We start from the raw sequence: 18,743 nt of genomic DNA, 5'->3' as shown, positions 1-18,743 counted from the left end.
GGTATAAAAGGTTGGGGATCCCTGATATAGATTGTAAGCTCTACGGAGCAGGGACCTCCATCCTCTTGTGTCTTTGACTCTTAACTTATTGCAACTGTATCTTGTATTTATTGTAATACTTTGTATTTATCTATTATTATCTTAATAACCCCCTGTTTGTATTAATGTATTCTACTGTACAGCGCTGCGTACATAAGTAGCGCTTTATAAGTAAAGATATACATACATACATACATACATGTCTCACAAGGGTAGAGAGAAGAACTAAACTGAAAGGCCACAATACTTGAACAATGTTGACTCTCAGAAATACCGCAGTGAAAAGGCTATAAAGAAGGACTCAGGAATCAGTGCAGCAACATTTCTGAATTATTGCCCCAGAACAGCAAAAGGAAGCAGGGCTATGAGGACATCTGTTGGATATTGATGGGGAGGTCAAAGGGCAGTTGACAGGACTGGCATTGTATGGATTTCATTAGTGCACTGGCTGGGCTGGAAAGGGCAGCGTTTCCCCTGCTGTGTATGGCCAGTGCTGAGATAAGGAGGTTATTGTCATTGCTTATAATAGCATATAAAGATGCCTTATCTCGAATTCCCGGCCAATTACTGTGTAATGTTGTTTGACTCCTGACGTGTATTTCCATTGTGTCGTTCTAAGGTGAATCCAGCACCCTGGTGACTCCATATGTGGCCGGGGGCGTCAGCGATGGAAGATGGCACACCGTGTTACTGCGGTACTACAACAAGGTATCCATCACCGTCAACATTTCTCTCTGATTCATAGATTTGATCAGATCTTCTGCACCAAACGTTTCTGAGAAATCACCGCATTATCTTGAATGTGAGGGGGGGGAGGTCTCTCCCGAGGGACAAGTAAAGACAGTCCAAGAGTCACTCTATAAAAGTGATAGCCCTAATCTGCGTCCATCAACACCTACCCTTGAGAATTATGATTAGATGCTTATGGCCAATTCTAGACTTCCCTGTACCGGTGATTGAGTTGTAGATGGCAGTTTCCTATATTCTGTATAAAGTTATTTTATAGATGTAGGTGTTCATGTGACTGCATTTTCTGGTGGAAGGGAGGGGTGAGTAGACGTGCACGAAGGGTTAAAAAAATGCATTGCAGTAAATGATATTCTTTCCCAGTCGCTGAAAGAACAAATGATCTCACCAGACAAGGTTTATGATATGAACCTCAATTAATAACGTTCCTTCTCCCAGAACCCATTGCTGTTCTCACCCTACTGCCCTGCTTTGTCTCACACCCCCCATCTCCTCTTTTAATAAGATCTAACGGCAGATCAGATCCTTCACTGAGTGTTTGTGTTTGTGGCCATTGTAAAACATGACCCTCTATGACCTGCCTGTGTTGTCTACAAGCTTTACTTGTATTTATATTATAGACAATATTTTTTATTTGTTAACTACCCTCGGTTGTGACTATGTCAAAGTTTCATTCAGGAAAGTAGAGAGGGCCCAGCATTAGGGCGTTTGAGTGCAAGCTTTTGGGTTCAGGGGGCAAATGAGAGTATCAGTAACAGCTGTACAGCTATTCCAAACATATTCTCTCTAGTAATAAAGTTTCATATTTAATGGCAAAGCAACATCAACCCCATACGTTTTTATAATTCTCATCATTTCAAGTGTAGTTGGTTATTACTGACATTCTTCTTATACAATGTATTATACAATATTTCCCTTCTGTTTTTTCCTTGTTAGCCCAAGACCGGATCCATGGGGGTGGCCCAGGGACCCTCCAGAGAGAAAATCGCTGTCCTGGCTGTTGATGATTGTGACATTTCTGTAGCCTTAAAATTTGGCAGTGAGATTGGGAACTATTCATGTGCAGCAGAAGGGGTGCAGTCCAGCTCCAAAAAGTAAGAAGACTTTATTCTTGATTATAGACTAATACTCATAAAAGCCAAGTGGTAGTGTGATCATCCCCGTGTAATACTTCATAGTCACTTTGCATACAGACTTGCATAAGAAGACAAAGCAGGTTGAAGTATGAGTATGAGTTAAGGTATAGACCAGGGGTGGGCAAACTTTTTGGCTCTGTGGCCACATTGACACATAGACGGGCTGGGCCAGCGTTACGCCCAGGGCTGCCATCAGAAATCATGGGCCTCTCAGCTCCCCTGCAGCATCCCCCAGCTCCACTTCCCAGCATCCTGCAGCTCCCCCCCCAGCATCCTGCAGTTCCCCACCCCAGCATCCTGCAGCTCCCCCCCCTACATCCTGCAACTCCACTCCCCAGCATCCTCAGTTCCCCCCAGCATCTTCTAGCTTCAAAATCCTCCCACCAGTTCCCCCCAGCATCCTCCATGACCTGCAGCTCCCTGCGGCTCCTTCCTCCAGTGACCCGCTGCTTCCTTCGTTCTTGGCTGCTTCTGTCCCCCACTCCCCACTGCATTCTTTTATACGGTTGCACATGCACGGGGCGCAACCAGTCAGGGCCTGCTATTCTTTTAAGGGGGCCGAATTGAAAGGGCCAACGGGCCGGATGTGGCCCGCGGGCCGTAGTTTGGCCACCCCTGGTATAGACTTATCAGCTTAATCACAGAATAAAAGGTGTTTGTGCAGATTATTTTTGAATTCCAGCATTAATAGACTGGATTGTACATCTAAAATATCAAGATGGAAGCACATACCAGCTAAGCAGAGTTCATATAAGTCTAAAATAGTCATCAATAGTGTATTAGTGATGGGCTTAAAAGCCCCCTCTCTGTTCTTGGTGTGTAAAGCTGGCCATACATTGAAAGACCTTGCCAAATGAGAAGATCTTTCCCCAATATACACAACTTGAGTTGGCCAATATTAAACCAATCAAATTGTTTGGCCCTAACGATGGCCAGATATCAGTCAGTTAGGCCAGCTGAGGTGAAGGAGCCCAATTGGCACCTAAAACTTTCCATGTAGGGGCACCTTTAGATCCAGTGCCCAAATCAAGGAAGCCCAACCTCTCCTGTAGGGTGCAGCTTGCATCCTATAAATGGACATCACACTCAGATTGGACTAGATGCAAGCCTAGATACCTGCCATCACATTTCTTTTATAATATAGAGTTAACGATGCCATGTAAAAAGCCAAAGAGATTATATTATCAATACAGATTGTACTCTGCTTAGAAGGGACTCACAGCATGTCATCAGGGATCAATATATTTGAGTATTCTATGGCTCGTTATCAAGCGCAAAACCATTGGGAGTGGGATCAGATGTGTCAGCCTGTTTGGTCCCTTTTGTTTTTATGATGATAATCTTCTTGTTGATGGTTTAGCCTTATATTCAGTACAGATCTGAAGGTTCATCCTAGAGACAATGCCATAAACCTGCCATGTTTCTCTGTATGATTAAATGAGTTTACGTCTTGCTTTCCTATAGATCTCTGGACCTCACCGGACCCCTGCTCTTAGGGGGTGTGCCCAATCTGCCCGAGAATTTCCCAGTAGCACACAGAGAGTTTATAGGGTGCATGAGGGATCTCTACGTTGATAACAAAAAGATTGACTTTGCCTCCTACATTGCAAACAACGGCACCTCTGCAGGTAGGACATTAACATGCACGCTACAAAGTTTTGCACTTTGCCCACTGATTTGCAATGGAATGCACACACAGTTGAGCTGAATTGTGGGGGGGAAATGACATTTGCACTTGAAATTGCACTTTTCTTACTGTGTCTGTTAATGAGCCCTCCAGTCACCATCTAGACATCATTAACAACACGACTATGCAAGTTTGGGCCCATTATTGTGCATAGTCGTGTTGTTAATGATGTCTAGATGGTGACTGGAGGGCTCATTAACAGACACAGTAAGAAAAGTGCAATTTCAAGCGCAAATGTCATTTTTCCCCCACAATTCAGCTCAACTGTGTGTGCATTTCATTGCAAATCAGAAGCAATGGTGTGGTAGTCTGTCTTCTGGTGTTTGGCACTGCGCCTATTGACACAGGGAACCCTGCAGCGATTGCCTGGTCAGGAGGAGGCAGTAGCTCTATGGTTCCTTATGAATCAATAGGCGCAGCAGTGCCCAATGCAGAACAGGAGGCAGGAAGGGCAGATCAGCGTTGAGCGCAACTATAGGAAAGTGCAAAGATCAGGTATTGATGACAGTGGTGTTACACGCAGCTCATTGTGGGGAAAAATACAAGTTACCCAATGTGCTTGTGGACTTAAATGATTCCATCGTATCTTTAGCATTATCCCTCTGACACCGCCATACAGTGTATTTTAGTCTGTATATATAGGTACTGTATATTTTAAATTAGGGTTTAAGGAAAACAGATTGCCGAGCTTGTACTGTGTGTATTACAAGTAGGGAAAGAAACGAGCCCCGTGTATCTAGTGTAGAACAAATGGAAGCGTTAGTACTACGGCTCCTGGGCACTAAAATATACAGTAAAAATGACACCGGGCCTGAGATATATACTGAGTCCTGTGCAAAGCAGATGGCTGCCCATGAACTGTAACAGTGAGATATCGGCACAGAGATATGAACTCTATCTACTGTTAAACAGATGGCGGGACAAATACAGCCACCGCGGGACATGGCAGCCGCTATATCCTAGCGGGGGGGACATTGTTTTGCAATACTAACGCTTGCTTTTGCCTTTATTATTGGGTATTAGCTGAATCTGACTCGGTTCCCCTGGGATAAAAACCCAAATATATTCTTTATCTACTATAGAACCTGTAACATGGCTTTTTATGTGTGACATGGGCAGTGCCATATTTACCATGGCTAGTGTGGAACACATGGCATGGCCTGTAATATAACAGCAAGATGCGGGCAGTGCCCTATATACTGTATCTAGTATAACCTTGGAGTTAACTTTTCATATAATGTAGAGAGTAATATTCTCAGACAATATGCAATTGGTCTTCATTTTTTATTATTTGTGGGGTTTTTTTTAAGTTATTTTACTTTTTGTTCAGCAGCTCTTCAGTTTGGAGTTTCAGCAGCTATCTGGTTGCTAGGGTCCAAATGACCTTAGCAACCAGGGAGTGGTTTGACTTAGAGGTTGGTATATGAATAGGAGAGGACCTGAATAGAAAAAGTTATAAAAAGTAATAAAACTGTAGCCTCACAGAGCAATAGTTTTTGGCTGCTGGGGGTCAGTAATAGTGCTATATATACTGTATGTAGTATGTAAGAGACAACATTGCCTTTAATGTAAGAGTGTGATATGGGCAGTGATCTATATTTACACTGTATCTAGTATAAAACAAATAGCAAGCCTTGTATTGTAAGAGTGTGGCACAGTAAGTGATACTCAATCTTGCTATATACTGTGCCTGCCAGATGGGACCCATATGCTTTATGCTCCTCTATAGGCTGCCATGGAAAGCATACCTTTTGTGACTCCAACCCATGTAAAAACGGAGGCACCTGCTCTGTGACCTGGGGCTCCTTCAACTGCAACTGCCCTTTGGGATTTGGGGGCAAAGACTGCCGGATAGGTGAGTAGGCACTTACCCCCAAACGGATGCTTCATTGTAAAGCTATATTTTGTATCACTCACATTCCTGTTTATTTAACTGTTATCATTTGCTTCTAAATGCACAGGGATAGACTAAGACTAAATGGGGTCCTTGGCATTGCAGTGGGGTCCCCCATGCGCTGATGGAGCCAGTGCATAAACTGGCGGTGTAAATGCAGGAGAAAGACTCCATCTAACACAAGCCTGGAGGTGCCCATGCCCAGACCCTGAGTCAAACCACCTCAAGTGGTGACATGACATTTTCTCACCATTTGTCCATATAAATAATCATATTATATATTAAACATACTGGTTTGTATGGACAGCACACTTGCTAACTTGGGTGAATTAGTTCTGTGTACATTAATAAGAATCCAGAAGAACATATTCTAGACCTTTTGGGTCTAACCCACACGTACCTGCAAACCCCTCTGACCTGCAGCTCATACCTTTACCCACAAGCCCGTCACTGGCCCCAAAGCAAAGACATTATGCTGTAAGAAGGATTGGGGCAAGGTAGTTAGTGATGGAGAGTTGCTACATTTAGAGAATAATCCAACACACCCAACATGCTGGTATTTATCCTGCTATTCAGTACCTACTGCCCCTCTGGAACCCACAATACAGGGGTTCTCTTATCCTCCACTTATAATTTCTGATATGACCAAAGAAAGTCAGCAAAATCTTTGCTTCCAAAAATGATGGAAGCTTTAATGATTAATAAATGTAAAATATTCATACTCTCAAAAATCATTTCCAGCAAGATGTTGCCATCCTGAAACCCAGTCCAGAAAGTGATGTGATTGGATTGGATTCCCTAATCTTTCCTTGTCATCTAAACTACTTGCCATTTTAATAAAAATGTATTTATCTGAATTTTTTCCCTCACATTTCTGCTAAGATGCCGATATATTATCGGAAATAAAGTATGTTCTTTGGAAGGTAATCAGGATATTGCAAGTCCGCCTGTAGTTTGGAGGCAGAAGTGTGCAGTGAATTGCAATGCTCTGATTAAGTGCAGTAGGGGGTACTTCATTCCATAGCATACAGATGGGCCTGGGATGGAGATGTGTGTATACATAAGTGCAATCAGACAATCAAGTGCAGCCTGTGTTATCAACCCAATATCAGTTCACGTCATGTATTAATCCTTTATTCTCAGGCAAGCAGATGGCATGCCGTTACTTGGTGCCTAGCCAGGCTCTTTGCAGGAAGAATAATTATATATATATATATGTCATGTCTTACAAGCACTTTTTGTAGTACGGGTATTTCATTTTGCCTTACCCAGCATTTCTTTTCTTCGCTCCCAGCACTGCAATACGCATACCAGTTCAATGGAAGCAGCCTCCTGTCCTGGGATTTTAAGAACGATGTGAAAATCTCCGTTCCTTGGTTTCTGGGTTTGGCGTTTAGAACACGCAGGGCAGACGGGGTGCTGCTGCAGGCCCACGCAGGGCAATACACCACTATCCTGTGCCAGGTAAATATAATTACCGGATATCCCTTCCTTGGCCCAATTACTTTGCTTATCTGCCCTCCTGATTTGCTGCTTGGGTCCTGCCAACTTGCATATACCAGCTCTCAGTCAAGCAGCCCATAGCTAAGAAATCATGGTTTTCACTGTTACATTCTAATATTATAACAATTTTATATGAGAATAAGAAGGACAGAACCATTAGTGGATAATTAAGGGTACAGATTCACAAGTGCTTGGCTTTGCAATTGCCATGGTGGGCATTGTAGTGCTTTCCCAGGGGCACATAAAGTATTGCTACCATTTAGCAATATGGCTCTGTTCTCACTGGGATGAAGACCAACACTGCATGTATGTATGTATGTATATATTACTTTATTTATAAAGCGCTGCAAGGATACACAGTGTTTTACAATATTACAATGTATACATACAGGGATGAAAAGTGTTATACTCAATACAATACATGTGTATAAATACATAGGGATTAAGTGCCATGTAGTAAGAGAGACCATAGGAACTAGGTCCCTGCCCTGTAGAGCTTATTATTCCTGCATGCAGGAATAGTTTTGTAATAGTTATTTTTTTGTGTTTCGATACAGAGTGACAGGGCTAAATAAGATGCAACCAATTTCTGGGTGGTTGACCCTCTGGAATACACCACAAGCAAGTATAGCTTCCATAGATACTTACCCAGAGATTTTTATGAATTACTATATACTTATATAGTTGAATTCAGAAGGCACAGATCACTTTCTCTGCAGTTTGGTATTTTAGCAGCTATATAGTTGCTTTGGTCTTGTTTACCTTAGTAACCAGGCAGTGGTTTGAACAAGGGACAGGAATATAAATAGAGAAGGGCCTAAATAGAAAAATAGTAATAAAGAGTAACAATGCCAATGCCAATCAAATTGTAGCCATGCCGAGCAAAATTTTTGTGGCTGCTGGGGCCAGTGACCCCCAATTCATTGAAAGAGTCAGAAGAGAAAGGCAAATAATTCAAAAACTATTGAAAAGAAAAAATGAAGGCCGGCTGAAATGTTGCTAAGAACAGGCCATTCTATAACCACTCCTTCAATGGCCATATACATAATGCCTGTGTGATCAACATTGGCAAAAAAAAGCAGAAAATGTCATTATTTATTTCAGGGCCCAAAATAAATAATGAAATCCAATTGCAAAGCTGCTAGGAATAAGGCATACTATAACATACTAAAGATTCACCTAAAGCTGAACCACTTCTTTAAAGCTCATGAAGCTGTGTTGTGCTCTTTATTCATCTCCATTGTGACTTTCCTAATGGTGCTTTGTCCTAAATCTCCCAGCTTGTCTCTGGCCTGATTTCGTTCTCTGTCAGCCGGGGCTCCAGCCGTACCTCCGCCCTTCTATTGGATCAAATGTTAGTGAATGACGGGAAGTGGCACGACCTTCAAATGGAGCTACGAGATGTGCGCAGTGGGCGTGAAACGCGTTATGTTATAAGCATCAACCTGGACTATGGGTTCTATCAGGTACCCTCTTTGCAACTACTATATATAGTCATATAGTAACGTGTAGTGTAGCTTTCAACAAGGAAAACATTCCCTTCTGATAATGTTTTTGTTTTGCATGGGTATGCATAGGTATTTCTAGCTAGTCGCTTGATTTGATTTGTCAGTCCAAGTTTACATCTGAATGTTCCTCCACAGGACACTGTAACAGTTGGCAGTGAGCTGCATGGCCTTAGGGTCAAGAACTTGTACATCGGAGGAGTTTCCGGCCCGCGAGAGGTGCAGAATGGCTTTGAAGGCTGCATACAGGTAAGAAATAGGATTTTTGCGCTTTGTTGCTGTTGCAAAGTCACGTGACTTTTGTGAGAAATAAAATTCTGTGATTTTTTTTTTCTATTTATCAGGGGGTGCGCCTAGGAGAGACACCGAGTGGAATAACCTTGCCTAAGCCAAGCAGTGCCTTAAATGTTAAGCCTGGCTGCGGTGTTCCCAACATGTGTGATTCCAACCCGTGTCCGGGGAACAGCTCTTGTGTGAATGAGTGGATGAGCTATTCCTGTGTCTGTCATCCAGGTCGGTATTTCTTAGCTGCTTTTCAACCCAACTCTTGTCTGCAGATAGAATCTGTTTCTTATCATAAACCAATCAGCCTTGTTTCCCAACTCATATCCATCTGTTCAGCCCTTGGGCAAATCAGTCAAATACTGTAGATCAGGGATCCCCAACCTTTTTTATTTGTGAGCCACACTCAGATGTAAAAAGTGTTTAACCGTAAACCATAAAAAAAGCTTTTCAGGGATGCCAAATAAGGGCTGTGATTGGCTATTTGGTAGTCCCATGGGGACTGCTGGCCTGCAGGAGGCTCTGCTTGGAGTTATACTGTGTCTCTTTTCTTGCAAAACTTGTCTCCAAGCCAGAAATATAAAAAAAGCAACATCTAATGGGCTGTGAGCAACATGTTCCCGAGCCTCTGGTTGGGGATCACTGCTGGAGAAGGCCGCCATTGTATAAAGCCTGTGGCTTATTAAGTTGCTATGGTCATGGCGACTTCTAATAACCTTCTATGTGAAAGTAGAGGTCATATTATCCTTCCCATCCCATCCCATCCTTCCCTTCAGATAGGCTTACTGGCTGATACATTAGATAGCTTTAAGAAGGGGTTGGATGGCTTTTTAGCAAATGATGGAATATAGGGTTATGGGAGATAGCTGGAGTCAAGAAGGAATTCCTCCCCCTCCTTCCCTTAGGCAAATTCAAGAGGTATTGGAGGCTTTGGATCAACTAACAGTTAGGCAGGCTTCATATAGACATACAATTTTGAACTTGATCGACGTGAATCTTTTTTCAACCTTACTATGTTACATGGTAAAACTCTTTCTAGCAGTGTGGAAAATATTCTCTAGAAAATATGTCCTTTTCTTCTTTCTCCAGCATTAAGCCCCTACAGCTGCTGGGTTCTGTTGCCTTTGCACCTTGTATGTTTCCACCTCTCCTTTGTATAGTGCTGTGTAATATATAATAACATAAGATCTGCATAAAATGTCTAACCTATGGAAATTAAACTGCTTATCATACATCCGACTTTCATCCTAAATTTTCTTTCATTTTAAGATTTCCCTTTGATTCGTTTTCCTGTAGAATTCCGCGGCATGATCGGCAATTATACAAATAAAACTGTACGCGCGCGCGGTTACCCTGCTGCTTATAGGATAGTTAGGGATGATTGATCTGTTTCATCACTTGTACTTAGTAGTTTGATGTTCTTCATGAAACGACGAGATGAGTGCAGTAACTCGATCAACTTAGACAGCTCTTTGTACTGAGTGATAAAGTGTCTCTGCCTGCAGGATACTATGGAGAGAACTGCATCGATGTCTGCCAGCTAAACCCTTGTGAGAACAGAGGCGTATGTCGGCACCAGCCCAGTGCCCCTATGGGCTACACTTGCGAGTGCAGCAAGAATCACATTGGCCGGTACTGCGAGCACAGGTGGGTTAAACTGAGGTACTGGTATGGGAAATTGGGTTTTGCGGGCACCGTAATGCTGGGATTCTGGGAGACACTGTATTGTGGAAAAAACATGGCAGATTGCCTCATCTTTTTGTACTTTGTCCACTTAGTACAAATATAGCGAGGTGCCTTGGGTGCAAAGTACTTCATGTGCATATGCACTGGTACCCAAATGCACGTGCACATAAACTTCCGCCCAGCTTATAGAAGCATTGTTATTGCAGGCCGTTAGTTCTACACACTTTTGTTAGATCTTTATTAAATGCCCCAGAGCCCATAGGTGCAGTGAAATCTCTCCTTAGCAGGTTTGTAGTGTAAATTGGATCCAAGTGTTCTGCTTTGTGCAGTAACTATGTGGGTGACTTAATAAGCTATACTTGTAGGTATGTAGCTTTGTTATACAAGTTTATATAAATATCTTTCATAGGCTGGACCAGCAATGTCCTAAGGGATGGTGGGGGAATGCAACCTGCGGCCCGTGCCACTGTGATGTGAATAAAGGGTTTGACCCAGACTGCAACAAGACAAATGGGCAGTGTAACTGTAAGGTAAGTAGGAGCACACAGTGGGATATCTACCTCCTAGTGTCTCTTATTAAAGCTACTGCTCTTGCCCAAGGTATAACATCTCTATTTCTGGCCCTTTGGGTTGACTCCTTTTATTTGACACCTGCAGGAATTTCATTACCGCCCCAAAGGCAGCGAGACGTGTTTGCCTTGTGATTGTTATCCTATTGGCTCCTCATCAAGGGCATGTGATCAGGAAACTGGCCAATGCTATTGCAGACCTGGCGTGATTGGACGTGAGTGTAACAACTGCGATAGCCCCTTTGCTCAGGTCTCACCAAGCGGCTGTGAAGGTAAGGCATGGGTTCCATATTGTGCTATATAAAAAACACTGGCTTGTGGAATAAGCCCCACATGCTGTGATATAGTAAGAATGGGAAGAGTAAAAGTCATGATCAAAGAAAAGCAGAGTATAAAAATAATAATAAGGGGAGAGCAAAAAGCATTAGGACTGTAAGTAGCAAACAGCAAAGGAAAGTATGGAAGAGCATATTAGGAGATTAGGGGCAGGGGTTGTAGAAGATCATAACAGAAAGTGATATAAGTAGGGTGTCTGGCACCTACCAATGTCCCTGTAGGAACTGGCAATGGGAATGCATCACAGTCAAACAGAGCTTGTAATAAAGATGGGGAGAGCAAAAGGAAAAGATAGGGAAGAGATATAAACAAGGACGGGTATGGGGACAGCAGAATAGGAGATAGCAGAAAGATGGATAAAAGAAGAGGAGAGTAGTAGTAAGACAAAAAGAATGAGGGAAAGAGTTTATATGAAGAGTGATTTAATAAGGGAATATAAGAACTAAGAATGGGAATGCATAACAGGGAACGTGGTGTGAAGAGTAACAATAAAATTGTAGTCTCACAGGGCAATCGTTTATGGCTGCCGGAGTCAGTGACCCACATTTGAAAGCTGCAAAGAGTAAGAAGAAGGCAAATAGTAAAACTATAAAATACACTTTAATAAGGAATAAATCTTAACTCATAGGAGCCAGTGTTTAATTCATGATGATATGAATGATCTACCTGTGCCTCAGGCTGTAATGCTTTGCGGGTAAGGGACTTGTACCTGGCACATTAGTGTACAATAAAGGAACACTGTGCAGGTATAGTGGTGGCAGTGCTGCATACAGGATCAGAATGGTGTAGTACTGTGTACTGATCCATATGGTTTCCGTGATGTAATGGTGCCTTCTCTGTATTCTTCCCTCTCACAGTGATTTATGACGGTTGCCCCAAAACATTAACAGCAGGAGTCTGGTGGCCCAGGACCAAGTTTGGCCTTCCTGCTGCCGTGCCGTGCCCAAAAGGATCACTGGGTGAGTGATTCTCTGTGATTTTTGTTAGAAACCTCTCCACCTACGACTTGAACAGATTGCCTCCTACTATCATTGCTCTGCAAATATTTGTACCATGGCTGCCAGGCTTTTGGCTCACAGTCGCTAAACATTGCTAATTTCTGCCTACTTTGTTTTCCCTTTGCCTGTCAATTGCCTGTCAACCAGGAGAGAATCTCTGTAGCTTTTTATTATCATGCAACATGAGAAGCCATGAACGGAATGGCAAGGTTTCAAACGAGACGTTCCCAAATTTGTTAAGTAATTCTAAACAAACTGGATTTTCCAACAGCCCTTGGGAAAAATCATTTTTTACAAGTGCATCTGGATCTGCTCAGCATACTGAGAGCATTAGGGGTCATTTACTTGGATGCAAGTGTGCAAAATTGTGCCCCTTTAGACCTTCTTTAAAAAGCTCTTGCATCTGGGGTCTTACTGAATTCTGCATTTGGTACTAATAGGGGATCCAACTCTAGGTGCCAAGCTCAGTGTTGGTGGATGAATGCCAGTGGCCCCTAAATTGGGTGATGGGTTAGAGCAGGGATCCCCAACCTTTTATAGCCATGAGCCACATTCAAATGGAAAACATGTTGGGGAGCAACACAAGCATGGAAAACGTTCCTAGGGGTGCAAATAAGAGCTATAATTGGTTATTTGGTAGCCCCTATCTGGACTGGCTATAGAAGGCTTTGTTTGGCTTTACACTGGGTTTTATGCAATCAGCACTTGCCTCCAAGCCAGAAATTCAAAAATAAACACCTACTTTGAGGCCTCTGGCAGCAACATCCAAAGGGTTGATGAGCAACATGTTGCTCACAAACCACTGGTTGGGGATCACTGGGTTAGAGGAAACTGGTGGTGGAGAGTACCTACGTGTCTGCTCCTTCCTGCCCTCCATGAATACAGTGCTGCCAAACCCTGGTAGTGCTGTATTTGTTGGATGACCGCTGGTCTCTTCTCTCTGCCTTGGATCACATAGATCTGTGGCAATTCAGTTATGCCCAGGTTCAGACCGGTGGGCCCCAGCCCTAGTGGGCCCTGTCTACCAGGCCCGCTCCCTTGCTGGCTCAAAGAGAAGGGGAAGCATGTGTGGGTGGGCTTGTGTATGAGCCAGGGCAGGTTGGTATTGTGTTTAAGTTCTAGAGTAGGAAGAATTAAAGAGGAGCTGCTTGGTGCACCATGCACTGGCTAACATTGGGCATTTTCAAACCTCCCGAAAACATGGCATAAAGATGACAGTTGGGTTTGACTGCCTAATGTGTGTGGCCAACCTAAGTTGTTTCCTTTGTGCAAAACATCCGTTCAAAGGCAACTGCTCTGGCCTGGACCTGTGTAACTTCATGTCTATAATCCCCCACAAAAGGAGACAATGGAGCTGCCACATTATATACAAATATATCTGGCAAGATGGAAGGAGCCACCTCTTGATTATGTCAGTGGAAGCAAAATATTTTCCCATGGCTGCCTCTTGTTATAAGCCCACCTGTTTATCATAAGGGGGGGCACAGTGCAGACTCCTATACAGGTGCAATATTAGAATGAGCCATACATATCAAGTGCCCATTAGATCTGACAGGGGAATACAAATGAGAAAAGAAATACATTTCCCACATCCACATAAACTCTCCTGTCTGCATATTTATGTGAATAGTGATTTTAAATGCTATTAAAGATCTGATTTTTATCTTCTGAATTATAGATCGCTCTGTGCATTTCTGCCTTTTGAATTGCTAATCTGAGTGGAACTGAACACTCAGGGAACAATTTTTTTTTTTACCTTAGATTTGTTGCATCTAGTACTAACCATTAAAACTTACTTAAATACTGGGTTTTTTTTGCTAATACACCCTGTACTTGTACATGGAAGATTTATAGCGCCCCCTTCCTGTACAAATCTGTTTTCCTCAAGCTGAGCTTCTTTTAATGGGACGCCCTCATCACAAAACATAGTTTGTATATGTGCCTGGAACCAAAAGAGTAATGTTGAGTAAAGGATGGCTATTTTAGGGAAAAACTGGTTGATTTTCAGTGTGAAATGTGAGATCCTTGTGGCTGAGATTCTTGCTCCTGGGAGTACCCTGCCATTGTAAAGAAAGTTACTGCATCTTCTCTAGATGTAACCCCCTGCCTGGAGTGGGATTCAAAATAGACCCTGGCATTTCAAGTACACAGAGACCCAAACAGCCCCCCAGCCCAATAAATAGTGAGTGTCTATGGCACCTTACAGCAGCCCCTCTGGCATTTGCCTGAACCCACAGATTGCCAGTCTGTCACCATATGACAGATGACATGGTATTAAATGTACTGCAAGTCCCCTCTTTTATTGAAACCATCTGAAAGCACTAGGGGGCTAAGGTTGGCACTAGGGGGCTAAGGTTATCACTAGGGGGCTGTTAGTGGTGGGCATTTGGTCTACTTGAGCCAAGTAAAAACAGAGGAATCAGGTACATTTGGAACTAAATCCAAAAAAATCCTGCTAAAGGGGTCTAATCCACCTACTTACTGTAAACTTGTGTTAAATGGGTGGTTTACCTTCAGCTTAACTTTAGTATGTTATATTCTTAGCAACCTTTTAGTCAGTTTTCATTTTTTATTTGTTATTCTTTTTTAATTATTTGCCCTTCTCTTACCACTTCCAGCTTCATATCGGGGTCACTGACACTATTTCTCTGTGAGGCTACAATTATATTGTTATTGTTTGTTTTTATTTCTATTTCAACTGAGGCCCTATTCTATTCATATTCCTGCCTCTCTTTCACACCACTGCTTGGTTGCTTGGTTTAATTGGATTCTAGCAACCTGAAATTCCAAACTGGAGAGCTACTGAACAAAAACCCAAATAAATCAGAAATGGCAAATAATAAAAAATGAAAACCAGTTTTAAATTGTCTCAACATAGCACTCACTGCATCATTCAATGGCAACAGTGTCTGTTATAAATATATATATATACATATACATTGTAGTGTTATGGGATATTGGCCGTAGAACACTCTCTAATCTCACCCTACCCCGGGCAGCAGCCCTGCTTGGTCAGAGGAGCGACTGAATTCACTGTGCCGTATACATATATGGCCTCTAGAAGTTTTGTTTAATAATAAAGTAATGCTTAATTCATGCTGTACTTATTACATTTTGCATGGGAAGATGCCTTAGGGCAGTACAGAGCACAAACATCAGCAGACATTTGCAGACATCATTAATGCAGCACAATACGAGGCTTTTGGCTCGCAGTCGCTTGCTCAGTAATGATCCATAGATGGCTGCCCCCAGGCTGGGCACGCTCGCCATTACTAGACCCAGGTCTGTAGTTGTAGAATGGCCCCCCTATAAATGCACAGCCCCGCTCATATACAAGGTTCTGATCAGTAATTCTGCTGCTTGCTTAGAGCACTTTCTATGCTTTGTGCTTTATTGTACTTTGTCCTAATTCTTTTGCTCTTTTTCCTCTGACTTTTCTCCCACCAAACACTGACCAGGTCTGAGGGGTAAAGGTGAGGATTCTGTGCCCAACCTCCTTGCCCCAAACCTCTCTGCGCTTTATGGCTTGAATTCCCTCCTGGACTGAACCATTGCCCTGCTTGTTTAAACCTTTGCTATCAGTACCTCTCCGACCCCCTCCTGCACCCAGGCTTGTTATAACACCTTACCGGCAAATGCACTATAACAAGGATATCCAGCTTGGCACCCTCAAACTATAACTCCCAGCTTTATCAGACAGTCTCCAGGGACTGCAGGGTCACTGTCTTGATGTGCCTGTGTTCTGAGCAGCTGCTTGGGCTGTGCCACATGTAGTACAACTGTGTGCTTAGCTGTTTGCTTCCTGTACCTGTGCCCCTTGTTTGGCAGCCATGATGATTACATAGGGATATGGTTTCCTCTAATCATATTCCTCGATTTTAGGGGCCGCCATCCGACACTGCGATGATGTCAAGGGTTGGCTGGAGCCAGATCTGTTCAACTGCACCTCTCCGGCCTTTGTGGAGCTCTCTCCTATGGTAAGGCATGATAGACGTAAGCATATTATATGGGTGGGGAGAAAGTGGAATTCACAAAACTGGGGTAGTTACTGGTCTGGGGTAGTGACCCATAGTAACCAGCAATCAGCTCTCATAGGTCAGTTGCATTAATGGAGAAAATGAAAAGTTGTATGTATGTATGTATGTATGTATGTATATATTTATTTATAAAGCGCTACTTATGTACGCAGCGCTGTACAGTAGAATACATTAATACAAACAGGGGGTAATTCAGATAATAATAGATAAATACACAGTATAACAATAAATACAGATAAATACAAGGTACAGTTGCAATAAGTTAAGAGTCAAGAGGATGGAGGTCCCTGCCCCGTAGAGCTTACAATCTATATGGGAGGGTAACTTACAGACACAAATAGGCAGATATAAGTGCTGTAGGTCACAGTGGGTGACACTACAATATAAGTAACTTGAATATTTGACTAATGGGGGCCGGACCCAGTTTTTAATGTGTGACAATAACTTGGTTGGTTGGTTGATTCCCCAGCTGGACGGCCTGGAGAGAAATGAGACTGAACTGAACACAATAGAAGCCAAGAAGCTGGCCTTGCGTCTGCGTTCAGTGACAGACCAGATGGATCAGTACTTTGGCAACGACGTCCACATCACGTACCGCCTGCTGTCCTATCTCATGCAGTATGAGAATAAGCAGGAAGGGTTTGGGCTAACCGCCACGCAGGATGCGCAATTTACTGAGGTACAAATGGCCGCAATGTTATTATCCAGCTCATAGCTTATGGCTCCTATGTACAGAACCCCATAGAAACTATATTTTCTTTTGTGAAAACAGTGTATATGAGAAAACAGTGTCGGTAACTTGATTTGATCCAAGTAATTCTAAGCAACTTTTCAATTGGTCTTCATTATTTACATCTTGTAGTTTTTTAATTATTTGCCTTCTCCTTCAAACTCTTTGTAGCTTTCAAATGGGGGCCACTGACCCCGGCAGCCAAAAAACTATTGCTGTGTGAGGCTACAGTTTTATTGTTACTGTTACTTTTTATCATTTATTTTTCTATTCAGTCCCTGTCCTTTTCATATACCAGTCTCTCGTTCAAACCACTCCCTGGTTGCAAAGGTAATTTGGACCCTAGCAACCAATGTAATGTTCTTGGTAATGAGCCAAGATAACTGTAATATCACTGGGTCTCTGGCTGTTTGTGGAGTTCCATTGCTTAATGTGCAAACAAAATGGACATATGAGACTCACGCAGCCTCCACCGGGGGCAGTACATACAGTAGAAGGATTTCTCTGGCTACTTCATGTATTTGGTGTTTCATACTGCTTCGTCGCTGAAGGTGTAGAGAGTTTTCGCAAAACACTTTTCCTTTAACTAGACTTCAAACAATCTTGCCCTAAGCTTGCCAAGTTCTATTCCAGAGGCTCCCCACGAGGCAATATAGTCCATCATATTGACATCATGGAGAGAACTGGCAATGGAAAGCCAGATTGTGTAGACATATGCAGAAAAAATGCCAACGCTGCAAACTGAGTATTAAAGTTGCAAAATGGAATAAATCAGTTGTGAGTGAATGTCAGGCGTATTGTAGTGCATTGCCCCAAATAGTCTTAATTCTCTATATTCCGCTGTTAATAAATAGTAACTGTATTAAGTCCATGGAGAACTACACGTGCCCTCAGTAAGTGAGTATGTGAGCCCCTAGATGCCTGTATGTGTGCCGCTAAAATAAAACATGGCCTCTTCCTCAGAACCTGCTGAAGACTGGAAGTTCCATTTTGACTCTGGGCAACCGGGAGCACTGGGAGGCTCTGCTGCACAATGAACATGGCAGTGCCGGGCTTATGAACCTGCTGTGGGAATACAGCAGCACTCTGGCCAAGAACATGAAGCTCACCTACCTGAATCCTGTAGGCCTGGTGACCCCAAACATCAGTAAGTAGTCGCCACATACATTTCTCTTTATCTAGAAATATATATTTATTCCTTAAATACATTAACAGCTTCCTATTGCCATCATAGCATGAGCTGTTATTATACTTATATACTATTATTATATACTATTATTATACTAAATAGCTAAAATTCTTCTTTTCCTCTGACAGTGCTTAATATCGAGAGAGTGGAAAACCAAAACTCTGCCAGGAGACAGTTTCCCAGATACCACAGTCACCTTTTTCGGGGCCAAACTTTCTGGGATCCCCATACTCACGTGGTGCTGCCAGAGTCTGTCCTCGTGCCACCCAAGCCAAAAGGTACCATTTGTAAAACAGTAATAAATTAATATAATCTTAATTTTATCTATTTCTGTTCCTGTGTGCATGGTTAGGCTCAGTTCCTGGTTATCATGTGACTCCCTGTCAGAAATGAGTATTGGTAATT

At 42.7% G+C, this 18,743-nt stretch overlaps 1 protein-coding gene across 3 annotated transcripts in view; it reads left to right on the top strand.

The window, feature by feature from the left end:
• celsr3 (cadherin EGF LAG seven-pass G-type receptor 3) overlaps positions 1-18,743 on the top strand; it is a 113,834-nt gene that overhangs the window by 75,674 nt on the left and 19,417 nt on the right. For 2 of the 3 annotated variants that reach the window (XM_031901179.1, XM_031901180.1), the window contains exons 5-21: positions 659-747; positions 1,723-1,880; positions 3,387-3,550; positions 5,339-5,464; positions 6,798-6,967; positions 8,287-8,472; positions 8,650-8,760; positions 8,856-9,024; positions 10,299-10,440; positions 10,889-11,009; positions 11,137-11,320; positions 12,242-12,343; positions 15,841-15,855; positions 16,265-16,359; positions 16,889-17,098; positions 18,113-18,296; positions 18,467-18,616. In XM_031901179.1, coding sequence (XP_031757039.1) covers positions 659-747; positions 1,723-1,880; positions 3,387-3,550; positions 5,339-5,464; positions 6,798-6,967; positions 8,287-8,472; positions 8,650-8,760; positions 8,856-9,024; positions 10,299-10,440; positions 10,889-11,009; positions 11,137-11,320; positions 12,242-12,343; positions 15,841-15,855; positions 16,265-16,359; positions 16,889-17,098; positions 18,113-18,296; positions 18,467-18,616 — 2,376 coding nt within the window. The remainder of the gene's footprint in view (positions 1-658; positions 748-1,722; positions 1,881-3,386; positions 3,551-5,338; positions 5,465-6,797; positions 6,968-8,286; positions 8,473-8,649; positions 8,761-8,855; positions 9,025-10,298; positions 10,441-10,888; positions 11,010-11,136; positions 11,321-12,241; positions 12,344-15,840; positions 15,856-16,264; positions 16,360-16,888; positions 17,099-18,112; positions 18,297-18,466; positions 18,617-18,743) is intronic. The other variant, XM_012961682.3, reaches the window with a different exon arrangement.

This window comes from Xenopus tropicalis, chromosome 4 (assembly GCF_000004195.4).
Source record: "Xenopus tropicalis strain Nigerian chromosome 4, UCB_Xtro_10.0, whole genome shotgun sequence".
Lineage (NCBI taxonomy): Eukaryota > Metazoa > Chordata > Amphibia > Anura > Pipidae > Xenopus > Xenopus tropicalis.
Note: the sequence above shows the minus strand (reverse complement) of the source record. Positions and strands in the feature narration are given on the sequence as shown.